Source organism: Bos mutus, chromosome 4 (genome assembly GCF_027580195.1).
Source record: "Bos mutus isolate GX-2022 chromosome 4, NWIPB_WYAK_1.1, whole genome shotgun sequence".
NCBI classification, from domain to species: domain Eukaryota; kingdom Metazoa; phylum Chordata; class Mammalia; order Artiodactyla; family Bovidae; genus Bos; species Bos mutus.
Window position 1 is genome coordinate 11,836,007 of NC_091620.1, and position 14,976 is coordinate 11,850,982.

The 14,976-nt window shown below is 44.0% G+C and overlaps 1 protein-coding gene across 1 annotated transcript; it reads left to right on the plus strand.

Moving 5' to 3' along the window:
- Positions 1-1,931: 1,931 nt before the first annotated feature.
- Positions 1,932-12,117, plus strand: PIP (prolactin induced protein). The gene is made up of 4 exons (XM_005886715.3): positions 1,932-2,026; positions 3,504-3,612; positions 11,559-11,673; positions 11,999-12,117. Exons 1-4 carry the CDS (start codon positions 1,932-1,934, stop codon positions 12,115-12,117), a joined length of 438 nt encoding a protein of 145 aa, XP_005886777.2.
- Positions 12,118-14,976: the final 2,859 nt, after the last annotated feature.

Sequence of the window (14,976 nt, forward strand, 5' to 3'; positions counted from 1 at the left end):
CTAGCCAAATTGACATACAAAATAAACCATTAAATTAGCCATGGCCTGCACAATACATAAGATACATCATATGCACTGAAGGTTCTAAATATTGTCGTTTCCTATGGCAACCCACTCCAGTATTCTTGCCTGGAAAATTCCATGGACAGAGGAGCCTGGTGGGCTACTAGAGTCCCTGGGGTCCCAAAGAGTCAAACACGACTGAGCAGACACACACACATTCACACTGGCCAATGGGAGAACACAGAGTCAATAGATGCTCTTAACTCATCAGCTGTCCCTTTTGGAGAGCTGCTTTGTGGGAAATACGCTAGAGGCAGGTCCTCAACGATGAGACTATGCCTTCAAAGGGAGTTAAACCTCAGCAGGGAATTCTTCCTGGATTTCCGGTGGAAGAGAATGGACACTTTCCAGATTCTTTGGCCCAGATTCTTTTTTTATCTTAGCTAGCAGGTCCCTCTGATGAAATTTGTACAAGCAAGTAAGAGAAGGAGCAGGTGCAAAGAAAATTACATTGTTGAAGAATGTTGAAAGAATGCAGATGTACAAAAAGTTACAATGTTGAAGAAGGAGGGTCACCGTGACCAGGGTGGGGTGAAATGAAAGCATTGTTCTTGAGTACACAGAATGGAAACAAAGAAGAAAGCATGTGACCACAATAATAGCTGGAGTTACAAGTGAGGAGTGACATGAGTAATGTCAAGTTCAGAGGAATGAGTAGGGAAATGCAAGAGTACAATAAGCAGGCAGAGCAATCCACAAAGATATATTCAGAAACTGAGGCATACACCTGGACTTTAAATCTTAATTCTGGCTCTAGAGATATACACAGGCAACTCTCAGAACCCTGATTTTCACCTTCATGCCAGGGAAAGTCTTCCTATACTGCCATCTGTCATGCAAAGGATAGGAACAAATTCCACAATGTCATGACATCATAGGTAAAGGAATAGATTTAACTGAATGAAAACATCACAATGCCAGTGCCATCAAGAGCCAGTTTCCCTCTCATCCTAGGGAGAGAATCTCTCATTCCTGCCAGAGCAATCTCTGGACACTGTTTGGGTTCTGTTCTAATGGAAACAATCCTTTCCATTGTGGGTCTTCCTGTGTGCCTTGTGCTGTAATACAGCAGTAAAAAAGTGGCCACCTCAATGGTGAAATAAGCAGACTCTTCAGTGCTGAGATGTCTGATTTAGGGATGCCAGCTATGTACAGAAATTGTCTAGAGTTAAAATACTACCTGCGCTGGGGACTCTGGGGCAGCTGGGGATCTTGGGCATCTGTAGGACGTATCATTGACCCTGAAATTAAGAAGGACTCTATAATCACAAACATCTTCAAGTCACCCAGTGTTGTGACCTCAATTTTCCATCATCCAGAGCAGCCCATCTCTAGTTCCCCCCACCATATGATTTTTGGTGGCCCTTGGGGAGACCTTGATCACCTGAGTTTCTGAAGAAAGGATTTGAACATGTCCTGTTGAACTTAATAAGGGGATCAAGTAAATGTGCCCCAGACTGATATCTGAAATCTGCTCCCATAGCTGGATTCTCTGGCTCCAGAGACTATCAGAGCAGTGACTGAAGCTAAGACCATGTAGAGCAGGACAGACAGGCATGAAAGGATAACTAGGGAAAGTTTGGTATATCTTTTGAGGTCCTGGCCATTCTGAGAAACTCTAATAGAAAACGAGGAAGGGTAATCTAATTCCTCTCCCAGACTCTTAACACTCAAGCTGAATGTTGACTTTTTCCATAGAAAAACAAACTTCAGCTCAACAAGGAAAGATCATGAGTGGGGAGGATAAATGTATGATTGACAACATGGATCTGCTTGGCAGCTCTCCACTTCCTTGATCTGCGTATAAAGACTGTGCTGAGCACCTGGGATCCTACTTCTCTAGGACATCACATTCTTTCTCTTTCAGCATGTACTCTCTCCATCTCCTGCTCAGGGCCAGCCCTGCTGCCCTGCTTCTGATTCTTTGCCTGCAGCTGAGGACCACCAAAGCTCAGGAAGACACGTGAGCCAAGACTTTCTCCTCCTTATTAAAAACAAAAAAAATTGGGTGGGGAGGGGGCTCCTCCACTCCTACCCTAGAAATCTGCATAGCCGTTCCTGAAAACTTTTTCAACTTCCCAGAACTCTAGTCCCAGGAACTCTTGTGAACCCCACGCCTAGCTCCATTTTCCCCCTCTTAGGGAGTGTCATCAATTTCCCTCACATTTCCACTGGGTGCTTCTAGGTTGCCCATGGAAATAAGGCTCCCAGTGTTCAAATAGGCTGTAAGTAACTGTGGTTGTTATTGTTTAGTTGCTAGGTTGTGTGTGTCTCTTTTGCGACCCCATAGACTGTAGCCCACCAGCCTCCTCTGTCCATGGGATTTCCCAGGCAAGAATACAGAAGTAGATTGCCACTTCCTTCTCCAGGGGATCTTCCCTACCCAGGCACTGAACCTGAGTCTCCTGCATGGGAGGTGATTTCTTTAACTCTGAGCCAAAGCTCTGATCCACATCCTGTCCATAAGTCAATACCTTTGTTCGAATTCTGCTCAGAAAACCCCACCTTCTCGTACCTTCCCTCCTAGAAGAGATGAAGCAGGTCAGAGAGTTCCAACAATAGCTTTAGGAAGCTTTGGGCAGGACTCAGGAAAGGATTAGAGGGTGTGGTCACAGATCCTTGGCCCTATGGTATGAGACTGCGCTGACCCAGCAACTTAGACATTCTCCCTATTCTCAAGACCAAAGATGAAGACAAGGACCACTTGCCCCCTCAAACCCTGATATCAGGAAGCGCAGGTTTAGAAGCTAGTTCACTGAGGGTCCACGTTTGACAGAAGCAAGAAACTGGGAAAGCAGAATGGAGTAAGTAGGAAATGGAGCTAGGGACTGGGGAGGAATAGAATCACTCAGCAAATCTTGGAAGTTTTCTCTACAGGAAGAGAGTTTGGAATGCTGGATTTCTGGGTTATGATTCTGGTGGTGATCTCTGTAGTGGGACCAGGTGTCCTACCCTGGGAAAAGCCACTCAGGATTTTGAGAAGCTGGTATAATGTGGAGGCACCAAGAAACACTGGGTGAGGACAAGTTCAGATATAGATACCACTCTATTCAGCCCTGAGGCATGGCAAGTTGTTGAAATAAACTGTGCTAATTAAGGTGACCACCCAGCCCAGTTTGCTCAAGAATTTCTTGGTTTTAGCACTAGAAAGCCCCTCATCCCAGGCAGTTCCTTGCTTTGGGGCAAACTAAGATGACCAGTGGAAGGAAAGAAGATGCTCAGCTTTAAAACAAAGAATTCAAGTTGCTTTAGTAAGCACACCCAATCTGTACAAAACAACCCCAAATCAAAAGTTCTCAGGAGACTCAGATGCTGAGTGATTGATCCTGCTCTCATCATCTCCTTCATCTGTACCTTCTCTGTTCCCTTGGTCTTGCTGATCGCAAGCCCCGTCTCTCATGAATTGATTTCTGATCTCAGACCCACATCTCTCTTCCCAGAACCAGTCAACAGTTGATGACAATGGACCTGCAGATGCTGCAAATAGACACGAGTGAAGAGGCCACCGTGGTGCTTGAAGTTTCAACAAATCTGAGGGAATGCATGGTGGTAAGTAGAGGCCCACCTTGGGAAAAGTCTGATTCTTAATTACGACTAAGGCTATATCAAGCTCTGACTTCAATATTGCATAATGTAATTGATAACATAATGAACCCCCACCCTCCTGCTCCCAATGCTCATATAGATACTTGAGCCTCAGAATAATCATGGGGGCTCAGGGCAGATGACTACTGTCATTTTACAAATGAAGGGACCCCCCCCCCAATCCAGAAAGTGTGGGAGGGAGGAGAGAGAAGGCATGGCTAGTGGGAGAAGCACAGCTAAGAAGGAAGAGAGAAAAATGTGTGAGAACTGGGGGAGGATGGGTGAGAGTCCCTCCCCAGGTCCTGGGTATGGCCGTTTGAGATGAAGGACAGGAGCGTTGAGAGCCTCAGAAGGAAAACCCACAACCCCATCTGGGAGGTTGAGGCAAGTGGGGAAATGAGATGCGGGGCCAACAACAGTCAGGTTATGAACCCTCCTCCCCAGGAAGACCTGAGCAGAGTCTGCTTTCTGCTCACTCTTCTGCTCTTTGGCTTTGTCTGCTCTTTTGTCAGAAGTTGACTGTTGTTCCAACCTCTCCTCTCTGATAAGGAAAGCACACCCTTCTCCTCCCTTTCTCCCAGTTCAGCAGTGGTGAGAGGGCGGATCTAGACCAGAGGATCTCCAAGGATAACGTGCATTAGGCCTCCTCTTGTCTGACTGCTCTGGGTCCCGTGGAAAGGACCTGTGCAGGTTGAACCCATAGAACTTCCCCTCCCACCCCAGGAAGAGTGTGTCCTTCTCCACCTCACTGACAGTCTCCTCTGGTGTTGTCACGAAAGCACAATCCTCCCTTCCTAGGGGCTTCCTCAATGTTCAGTGGGTAAAGAATCCGCCTGTAATGCAGGAGACACAGGAGATGCGGGTTCCATCCCTGTGTTGGGAAGATCCCCCTGGAGGAGGAAACGGCAACCCACTCCAGTATTCTTGCCTGAAAAATTCCATAGACAGAGGAGCCTGGTAGGCTATAGTTCATGGGGTTGCAGAGAGTCGGACACAACCAAGTGACTGCACAAGTGCACTCCCTTGTTAGCTACCTCTGTTCAAGGGCCAAGATCCATGTATCTACCCTATCTCATTCCAGAAAGACATCTCTCAAGAAGCACAGGTACCTTCTGACAGCTTCGGAATTCAAATTAGATTTGAAAGTGTTAGTCTCTCAGTCGTGTCACTCCTTGCGACCCCAGGGACCATAGCCCACCAGACTCCTCTGTCCATGGGATTCTCCGGGCAAGAATGCTGGAGTGGGTTGCCATTCCCTTCTCCAAGGGATCTTTCTGATGCAGGGATCAAACATGGGTCTCCCACATTGCAGGCAGATTCTTTACCATCTGAGCCACCAGAGACTTTAAGGACAGGGACTAAATAGAAAACAAAATTGGGAGTGTGAGGGTTATTATTCATTAAACTGCATTCTAGAAATGGCCCCACACCTATAGGAGAAAGATTCCTGATCATTGAGCAAAGAGTAATACAGCTGTTTTATCTAATTTTTATGTTTACAATCCAATAATATGAACTATGTATAGTAATTAGAGGTGGGAGGGAGAGTGAGTCATAATTTTTCAATTTTGGGTTTGATTTATCAAAAGCACAGATGAAAAAAGAATGTGAAGATGGGCATAAAAGTTTTGTGATAATGGTAATTTCTAGTGGTGATAGATTATGAAAGTCCATTTCCAACCCTGAGAATGTAACAGGTGTAAAAACAACTGTGTTTAATCAACAATTTGACACCTGATATAATTTTTTGCTGCTGTGATTAATAAAACTGTTTTAAGAACAATGCTATTACAATAAAATAAAGTAAACTTTTTAAAACCTAACCAAGTACAAGTCCATGGAATGAATGATACTGCAAATTAGAAAGAATTTGTGTATAACTATAAAATAAATGTGAGCTTTCCAGGTGGTGCTAGCAACAAAGAACCTGCCTGCCAATGCAGGAGACATAAGAGATGAAAGTTCGATCCCTGGGTCAGGAAGATCCCCTGGAGAAGGAAATGGCGACCCACTCCAGCATTCTTGCCTGGAGAATCCCATGGACAGAGGAGCCTGGCGGGTTACAGTCCATGGGGTCACAAAATGTCAGACACAACTGAGCGACTTAGCATGCAAGCATGACATAAATGTATGAGTACACCTTCCTATTTTTAAAACTTTGGAAATAATATAATTTTATAGGTGTGATGTTTCTAGAACCTGATATTCATTTTCTACTAATTATAATGTTTATGTAACTAAATTCTTGATCAATGAGGTATTAAAGATCATAAAGGCAAGTATAGAATAGGTTGGGATTTCCCTGGGGGTCCAATGGCTAAAACTCTGTGCTTCCAAGGCAGGGGACCTGATCAGGGAACTAGATTCCACAGGCTGCAAACAATAGATTCCTTGTGCTGCACCTTAGATTTGATGTAGCCAAATAAATAAATAAATACAAATAAATATTTTTAAAATGGAATAGATTATATCCTCAAACATGTGTTTGAATATAAACACCATATAATAATGTAATGTTGAAGAAAACATAGGGTTAACCAAGTGCTTAAACATTTGTGGTCTGGACCATTTTGCTGGTCTTGGAACTCTTACCAGAAAATTGCTCTAAATTTGTAAATAAAATGCACTGATTACAAAGGAAAACAGACATAATAAAGAAAAATGATAAAATTATTTAAAAAGTAAACTTGTGATATAGCTATATATGTGTGTTTCTTTATGGGCACACTAGCTGAAAGGCAATATACTTAAATATAAACAAGTTACATTTTATTTTCTAGAGATTATATTATATGGTGGCTGTCATCGTGAAGCTTGCTTTTACACCTTAAACTATACACTACATTTGGCAACAAATCACAGCTTGTTTTGCTGGACATCCAAGGGACTAGGAATTTTTTGTTTTGATTATTCAAGTAGTGAAAATCCTGATTCATAAAGACTGTTGTTGCTCACTTCATAAGTCATGTCCGACTCTTTGCGACCACATGAACTGCAGCATGCCAGCCTTCCCTGTCCTTCACTATCTCCCAGAGTTTACTCAGACTCACATCCATTGAGCTGGTGATGATATCTAAAGGTCTCATCCTATGCCTCCACCTTCTCCTCCTGCCATTGATCTTTCCTGAATCAGGTCATTTCCATTGAGTCAGTTCTTCGCATCAGGTGGCCAAAGTACAGGAGCTTCAGCTTCACCATCAGTCCTTTCAACGAATATTCAGGGTTGACTTCCTTTAGGACTGACTGGTCCAACTCTCACATCCATACATGACTACTGGAAAAACAACAGCTTTAACTATACGGACGTTGGTTGGCAAAGTGATGTCTCTGCTTTTTAATAATTTGTTTAGGTTTGTCATAGCTTTTCTTTCAAGGAGCAAGCATCTTTTAATTTCATGGCTGCAGTGATTTTACAGCCCAAGAAAGTAAAATTTGTCACCGTTTGCACTTTTTCCTCTTCTTTTTGAATGAAGTGACAGGACTGGATGACATTTTGTTGTCGTGTTGTTGGTCACTCAGTCATGTCCAAGTCTTTGTGTCCCCATGGACTGCAGCTTGCTAGGCCTCCCTTGTCCTTCACCATTTCCCAGAGTTTGTTCAAATTCATGTCCACTGAATTGGTGATGCCATCCAACCATCTCATCCTCTGTTGTCCCCTTCTTCTCCTGTTTCAATTTTTCCCAGCATCAGCTTCTTTTCTAATGAGTCAGATCTTCACATCAGGTGGCCAAAGTATTAGAGCTTCAGCTTCAGCATCAGTCCTTCCAATGAATATTCAGGATTGATTTCCTTTAGGATTGACTGGTTTGATCTCCTTGCAGTCCAAGGGACTCTCAAGAGTATTCTCCAACACTCCAGTTTAAAAGCATCAATTCTTCAGTGCTCAGCCTTGTTTATGGTCCAACTCTTACATCCATACATAACTACTGGAAAAATCATAGCTTTGACTATATGGACCTTTATCATCAAAGTAATGTCTCTGCTTTTCAATATGCTGTCTAGGTTTGTCATAGCTTTCCTTCCAAGGAGCAAGCATCTTTTAATTTCATGACTGCAGTCACCATCTGCAATGATTCTGGAACCCCAGACAATAAAGTCTTTCACTGTTTCCATTGTTTCCCAGCCCGGCATTTCGCATGATGTAGATAAATATGTTAAATAAGCAGAGTGGTAATATAAAGCCTTAACGTACTCCTCTCCCAATTTTGAACAAGTTTGTTGTTCCATGTTCAGTTCTAACTGTTGCTTCTTGTCTCTCAGGAGACAGGTAAAATGATCTGGTATTTCCATCTCTGAGAATTTTCCACAGTTGTTTTGATCCACAGTCAAAGGCTTTTGTGTAGTCAATGAAGCAGAAGTAGACGTTTTCCTGGAATTCCCTTGCTTTTCTATGATACAACAAATGGTAGCAATTTGATGTCTGGCTCTTCTGCCTTTTCTAAACAAAGCTTGTACATATGGAATTTCTCAGTTCACATACTACTGAAGCCCAGCTTGAAGGATTTTGCATATTACTTTGCTAGCATATGAAATGACTGCAATTGTACTGTAGTTTGAACATTCTTTTGAATTGCCCATTTTTAGGATTGGAATGAAAACTCTTTTCCAGTCCTGTGGCCACTGTAGAGTTTTCCAAAGTTGCTGACATAATGAGTGCAGCACTTGAACAGCATCGTCTTTTAGGATTTTAAATGGATCTGCTGGAATTCCATCACTTCCACTAGCTTTGTTCACTCTAATATTTCCTAAGGCCTGCTTGACTTCACCCTCCAGGATAGGTGAAGTCTCTAGGTGAGTGACCATGCTATCATGGTTATCAAGTTATTAAGACCTTTTTGTACAGTTCTTCTCTGTATTCTTGCCACCTCTTATTAATCTCTTCTGCTTCTGTTAGTTCTTACTATTTCTGTCCTTTATCATGTCCATCCTTGCATGAAATACTCCCTTGATATGTCCAATTTCTTGATGAGATCTTGTGTCTTTCCTAATCTGTTGTTTTCCTCTATTTCTTTACATTGTTCACTTAAGAAGCCCTTCTTATTGTTCCTTGTTATTCTCTGGAACTCTGCATTCAGTTGGGCATATCTTTCTCTTTCTCCTTTGCCTTTTGCTTCTCTTATTTTCTTAGCTATTTGTAAAGCGTCCTCAGACAGCCATGATACATTCTTGCATTTCTTTTGCTTATGGATGGTTTTCGTCATCACCTCCTGTAAAATGTTATGAACCTCTGTCCATAGTTTTTCAGGCACTCTGCTATCATATTTAATCCCATAAATCTATTCATCACCTCCACTGTATAATCATAAGGGGTTTCATTTAGGTCATACCTGAATTGTCTCTTGTTTCTCCCTACTTTCTTCAATTCAAGCCTGAATTTTGCAACAGGGAGCTCATGATCTGAGCTATAGTCAGCTCTAGGTCTTGTTTTTGCTAACTATATAGAGCTTCTCCATCTTCAGCTGCAAAGCTTATAATCAATCTGATTTCAGTATTGACCATCTGATGATGTCCATGTGTAGAGTTGTCTCTTGTGTTGTTGGAAAAGGGTGTTTGTTATGACCAGTGTATTCTATCTTTGCCCTGCTTCATTTTGTACTCCAAGGCCAAGCTTGCCTATTACTCCAGATAACCCTTGACTTTCTACTCTTGCATTCCAATCCCCTATTATGAAAAGTACATAACTTTTGGTGTTAGATCTAGAAGGTCTTGTAGGTCTTCATACTTCAGCTTCTTTGGCTTTAGTGGCTAGGACATAGACTTGAATTACTGTGATGTTGAATAATTTGCCTTGAAAATGAAGTGAGATCATTCTTTGTTTTTGAGATTGCACCCAGCACTGAATTTCAGACTTTTTGTTGCCTCTGAGGTCTATTCCATTTCTTCTAAGGTATTCTTGCCCATAGTAGTAGATATAATGGTCATCTGAATTAAATTCACTCATTCCTATCTATCTTAGTTCACTGATTTCTAAGATGTCAAAGTTCACTCAGGCCATCTCCTGCTTGATCATGTCTAATTTGCCTTGATTCATGAACCTAACATTCCAGGTTCCTATGCAGTGAAGTTCTTGAGAGCATCAGATTTACTTTCACCACCAGACACGTCTACAACTGAGTGTCATTTCTTCTTTGGTCCAGCCTCTTCATTCTTTCTGGAGCTATTTCTCTGCTCTTCCCCAGTAGCATATTGGACATCATCCGACCTTGGGGGCTCAACTTCTGGTGCCATATCATTTTGCCTTTTCACAATATTCATGGGGTTCTCAAAGCAAGTATACTGGAGTGGATTGCCATTCCCTTCTCCAGTGGACCACGTTTTGTCAGAACTCTGCACTATGACCCATCCATTTTGGGTGGCCCTGTACAGTGTGGTTCATAGCTTCTTTGAGTTACACAAGACTCTTTGCCGTGACAATGCTGTGATCTGTGAAGGGGGATAGATGAAGATATATTGTTGTAAATGTAATAAAAACTAAACAAGGTGAGGGTAGATTTCTCTATAGAAACACCAGGATGTCCAAGTATTCTGAGTAAAATTCCAAGGGGGAGAACATTTGAATTCACTGTTAGGGGCTGACAGGCCATTCAGCACAGAGCTGCCAGTTACCTGGAGAAGTTGCAGGAAATGCGCTGATGGCCCCAGCCGTGACCATGCATGTCAGTCTGATAGAGCACAAAGGTAGTGATGAGAAACAATATTTCAAGACCTCTAATATTATAATGTAGTACAAACATATCTATGTCTCTCTTCTTGATAAGATCACGCATACTGCTAATACCACCATGGATTACTGATGACCTTTGTAACAGAAGTGCTGTTTCAATGAGAGTCTAGTAAAAATAAAGATAAAACTTCTTTCCACCTGAATACACAGACTCACTGAATACTATCTGCAGACCTTTCTGGGTTTATGGACCCCAGAATAAAACTCCCGTGCTGAACACTAACTAGACAGAAGGTTCTTGACTCCACTGAAACTTATATATGCTGTACTCTGGGATCTTCATTCTTTTAGCTTCTTCTTAATTTTGGCTGTGCTGGGTCTTCCTTGTGTGGCTTTTCTCTAGTTGGCAGTGAGCAGGGGCTCACTGTTGCAGGGAAAGGGCTTCTTGTTGCAGTGAATTCTCTTGTTGGGGAGAATGGGCTGTAGAGCCGCAGGCTCAATAGCTGTGCTGCATGGGCTTAGTTTGCCCTGTGGGATGTGGGATCTTCCTGGCCCAGAGTCAGAACCCATGTATTCTGCATTAGCAGGCGAATTCTTTACCAATGAGCCAGCAAGGAAGCCCGTATACTCCGGGATCTTAAGTTGTAAAGTGCTCTTGATTTGAAAAAGAAAAGGAAAACTAACTTCAAGATCTCAATCTCATTTGGAACCCATTGGTAGCAGCCAGGGTTGGTGAGTAAAACTGCTTTTGCCTCACAACTGAGGAAAACAAGAGTGAGACACAGCACCCTAATTATGAAAGGTCACTAATTACCAAAAGTCACAGAGTTTTAGAGGAACACAGCTGGGGCTCAGCCACAATCTGGCAACAGGGCCTGGCATTGACTTCCACACACAAGCAGCCAGGCTGTGGTCACAGCCCAATTCCGGACAGCCTTGACTAGGGAAGCAAGGCAAGCCTGCTCCCCAGATGACCAAATGCCCCAAGATGACTGATCCCAGCCCTGTGGACTCACTTACCTCTTTCCTCCCAAGCCCTAGACCCACGCTGCTAAAGCAGGAACTTGAGGACATGAGGACAGAAGACCTTCTGACCTAGACGACGCCGTATGGTTCACTCCTCCTGCCTCTGACCCACACCCACCCCTGCTTTTCAGTCACCAAGTAGATCTTCCTCCTCCCCTTCCACCCTTTCTTGTCTTTCACTTTTCCATCCTCAAGCTAACACTGGGTCCTCTCTCCCCAGGTTAAAGCTTATCTTCTAAGCAACATTCCGATTGAAGGCAATTTTAATTATAAATTCACCTCCTGCCTCTGTAACAATTACCCAAGGAGATTCTTCTGGGATTTGCAAACCAACAGTAAGTACAGGAGATGACCAAGGGAAGAACTATCCTCCAGGGACGGAAAAAAACACAAGAGAAGCATGGCTCCAGACCTGGATCAGAACCTCCATGAGGAAGGGCAGAGAGGAAGGGAGGGAAGAAGAGGAGGAGAGAATGTGGGGACTCTGCCCAATTTGAAAGGTGAAAGGTTTGGGAGAAAAGTTAATAAGAGACCTATATTTGTAAATGATATGCAGAAACTGAATCCCAATGGGGAAATTCCTGGGGATGGCAGAAAAGTCAAGGCATTGGGGTTGGAGTGTTATCAGAGATGACCTTTGTCCTGCCTTGTCTCTTTCAGGCACTGTAAGAATAACAGCAGTGGTTGATGTTATTCGTGAACTAGGTATCTGCCCGGATGACTGGGCAGTGATACCTATTAAAGCAAATCGCTTTTCTATCACTAAGAGCCTACCATAGTCTGATCTAAATGGAAGCCTTTGTCTCTGCACATCCCAACCCTGCCAGCAGGGGATTTCCTCCAAGGAAAGCTAGTTGGGGTCAACTAGCTAACTTTAGTCTCGAAAATAAACTTCTCACAAGCTTCTCTGACTTCTGCTGTGTCTTTCCTACAAAATCTACCCCAAAGGAATCTCAGAACAGCTAGAATTTTTAGGGTTTTGCTCTTTCAAAAGACCTTTACTGAGGAGAGTTTTTGGGCTTTCCCTGTCCATGAAATACTCTGGCCACCTGATGCAAAGAGCTGACTCATTGGAAAAGACCCTGATGCTGGGAAAGACTGAAGGCAGGAGAAGGGAATGACAGAGGATGAGATGGTTGGATGACATCACCAACTCAATGGAAATGAGTTTGAATAAACTTTGGGAGTTGGTGATGGGGTTGCAAAGAGTTGGACACGACTGAGCGACTGAACTGAACTGAACTGAACTGTCCATGAAAGAGAAGATGAAAGAGAGAGGGGCCATTCTCATAGAAAGGGAAAGTGGTGGCCCTAAAACTCATAGCAAGTGATGGGTAGAATATGGACAGGAACCTCAAGACCCCCTGTTCCCTGGCCCTCCTACATCCTACTGCTCCACACACCCTCCTCCCCCCAAGAACTGCTTCAGATCCCAGGAGATGGGAGTCACCTTGCCTCTAGCGGAGTCAGGGGCAGAATCTATGGACCCCGGGATAAACAATAGCATTCTGTTCTAGTCAGTTGCTTCTTTTCAGACAGTGAAAGATGGTGGACTAAAGCATGTCTACTAGACACTGGGCTGCACAAGAAGCATAATATGCTGAAAGGCAGAGGGCACCCTGAGGGGCTCCACTGAAGAGGGTGAGTGAGTCCTTCCTGAGAGAAGGGGAATATGAGCCTTCTCTCATATTGTGTCTCGAATATGTGTCGGGGCACACAGTGGGCAGAGGACATTGTGGCCGATGGAATAGCAGGTGCCAAGAGGCCAGAGCATGAAACAGCAGCAAGATCAGGGCCAGTAATCACTTTAACATTAGGCAGGATTAAGAGCAAGTCAGGAAGGCTAGAAAGGGGGCCAACAAGGAGACAGGAACAAAATCGCTGCATCTGGACAAGAAGGCAGGACCATAAGTGAGTATCAGAATCCAGGGCAAGAAAACACAATTATTGGGAAAGATCACTTGATATACGAATTAGAATAGTACAGTGATTTCATGCTTAAGATGTATCAAAAAAGCACTGAAGATTTTTATTTACATGCTTTACCACATGCCTTATTAAAAAATAACCTCAAGCTACATGCACATGTATACACACACATACACCCACACACATACATAGGAATATTATTCTGTCACGGGGAAGAATGAAATCCTGCCATTTGCAACAACATGGGTGAAACTTGAGGACATTATGCTAAGTGAAATAAGCCACACAAAGAAAGAAAAATACTGTATATCACTCATATGCAAAATCTAAAAATGCTGAACTCAGGAAGTTGGGACAGAAAGCAAAGTAAGATGATCCTGGACTCGCCTCCTCCCAGGGACACACCAAATGACAGCTACATATACAGAAGCCCTCTCTGAGAATGACCTGGAGACTAGCAGAAAAGGTTTTCCACAGCTAAAGATAGGAAGGAAAAGCCACATGGAGAAGGATAGGAGGAACAGAAGTGCAGTCTGGTTGGGACCAGTCCTGGAGGTCTAACCCATCGGTGGGAAGGATATCACAGCCTGGGAGTCTTACCTGAGGGCTCTGAACACACCAAGGCCCCCCAGCCCAGGAGACCTGCACCAGGAAGGCAAGCTCCCATACGATCTGGCTTTGAAAGCCAGGGAGCTTGACACCCGGAAAAGCCAGAGGGCTGTGGGAATCTGAGACACTACTCTTCAAGAAAACTCACCAAAATTCATTCCCTTGGAGCGTCAGCACCGAGCCAGATGTTTCAAAATCTCTTACCTTGAGGAGACTCGTTGACTAATTTTCAGGTGCCAGAGCAGCAGGGATCATGGAACTTCCAGGGGTATAGAGAGGCTGGCAGGTGCCACTTTGATGGCAGTTTTCTTATAGCTCACCGTCTACTTAGCTGGTCCAGCACTAATGGGCACCACTTCTGACTCTTGCCATTTAACTTACTCGCACTGCTTGTCCCACCCTGGGTTCACCTGTGGACCCAACACATCTGGCAATCTTCCAAAGCAGCACCCCAACCCTGCCAGCCCCAACAGACATCCTCAGCCAGCAGCGAAGCCCCACCAAACCTGACAGCCATTCGGGAGCTACACCAGAGCCCCTCCAAAGCAACCTGCCACCCTCCCAGTTCCAGCAGACACCATCAGCCAGCACTGGAGGCCCTCCAGAGTAGACCACTACTCCCCCCATACCTAGTGACTGGGCTAAGTTGGCACCAGACTCCCTCCAATGTGGCCTCACACTCCACTAGTCCCAGCAGGCATTTCTGACCAACACCAGAGTCCCTCCAAAGCAGGCCACTGTTTCATCTTATCCAGTGGATACCCTCAGTTAGCAAAACAGAGCCCCTTCAAAGCAGACCCCTGGCAGCACCATCTGAAAGCAGCTTCGATCCCAGGGGCCGGCTGCACACAGCACAGCACCAACAATAACTGGTGCCAAGCCTTAGAGGCCGCTGCAACACGGCCAGTCCTTCACACTAGCACATCTTCGGTAAGCATGGCCCAGCCACAACATGAAGACAGGCAGTAGATCTAAATCATACCAAGCATCTTCTCTGATTAGAGACACAAAGAATTCGAAAAAGAAGAACAAAGAAATCCCAGAGTCAGCAGAAGAAAGGAAATAATAAAGATCAGAGAGAAAATATATAAAACAGAGGT

Coding starts and splice junctions, on each gene's coding strand:
- PIP (XM_005886715.3), top strand. CDS start 1,932: ATGTACTCTCTCCATCTCCTGCTCAGGGCCAGCCCTGCTGCCCTGCTT. Junction 3,613..11,558: donor ATCTGAGGGAATGCATGGTG/GTAAGTAGAGGC, acceptor CTCTCTCCCCAG/GTTAAAGCTTATCTTCTAAG. Junction 11,674..11,998: donor CTGGGATTTGCAAACCAACA/GTAAGTACAGGA, acceptor TGTCTCTTTCAG/GCACTGTAAGAATAACAGCA.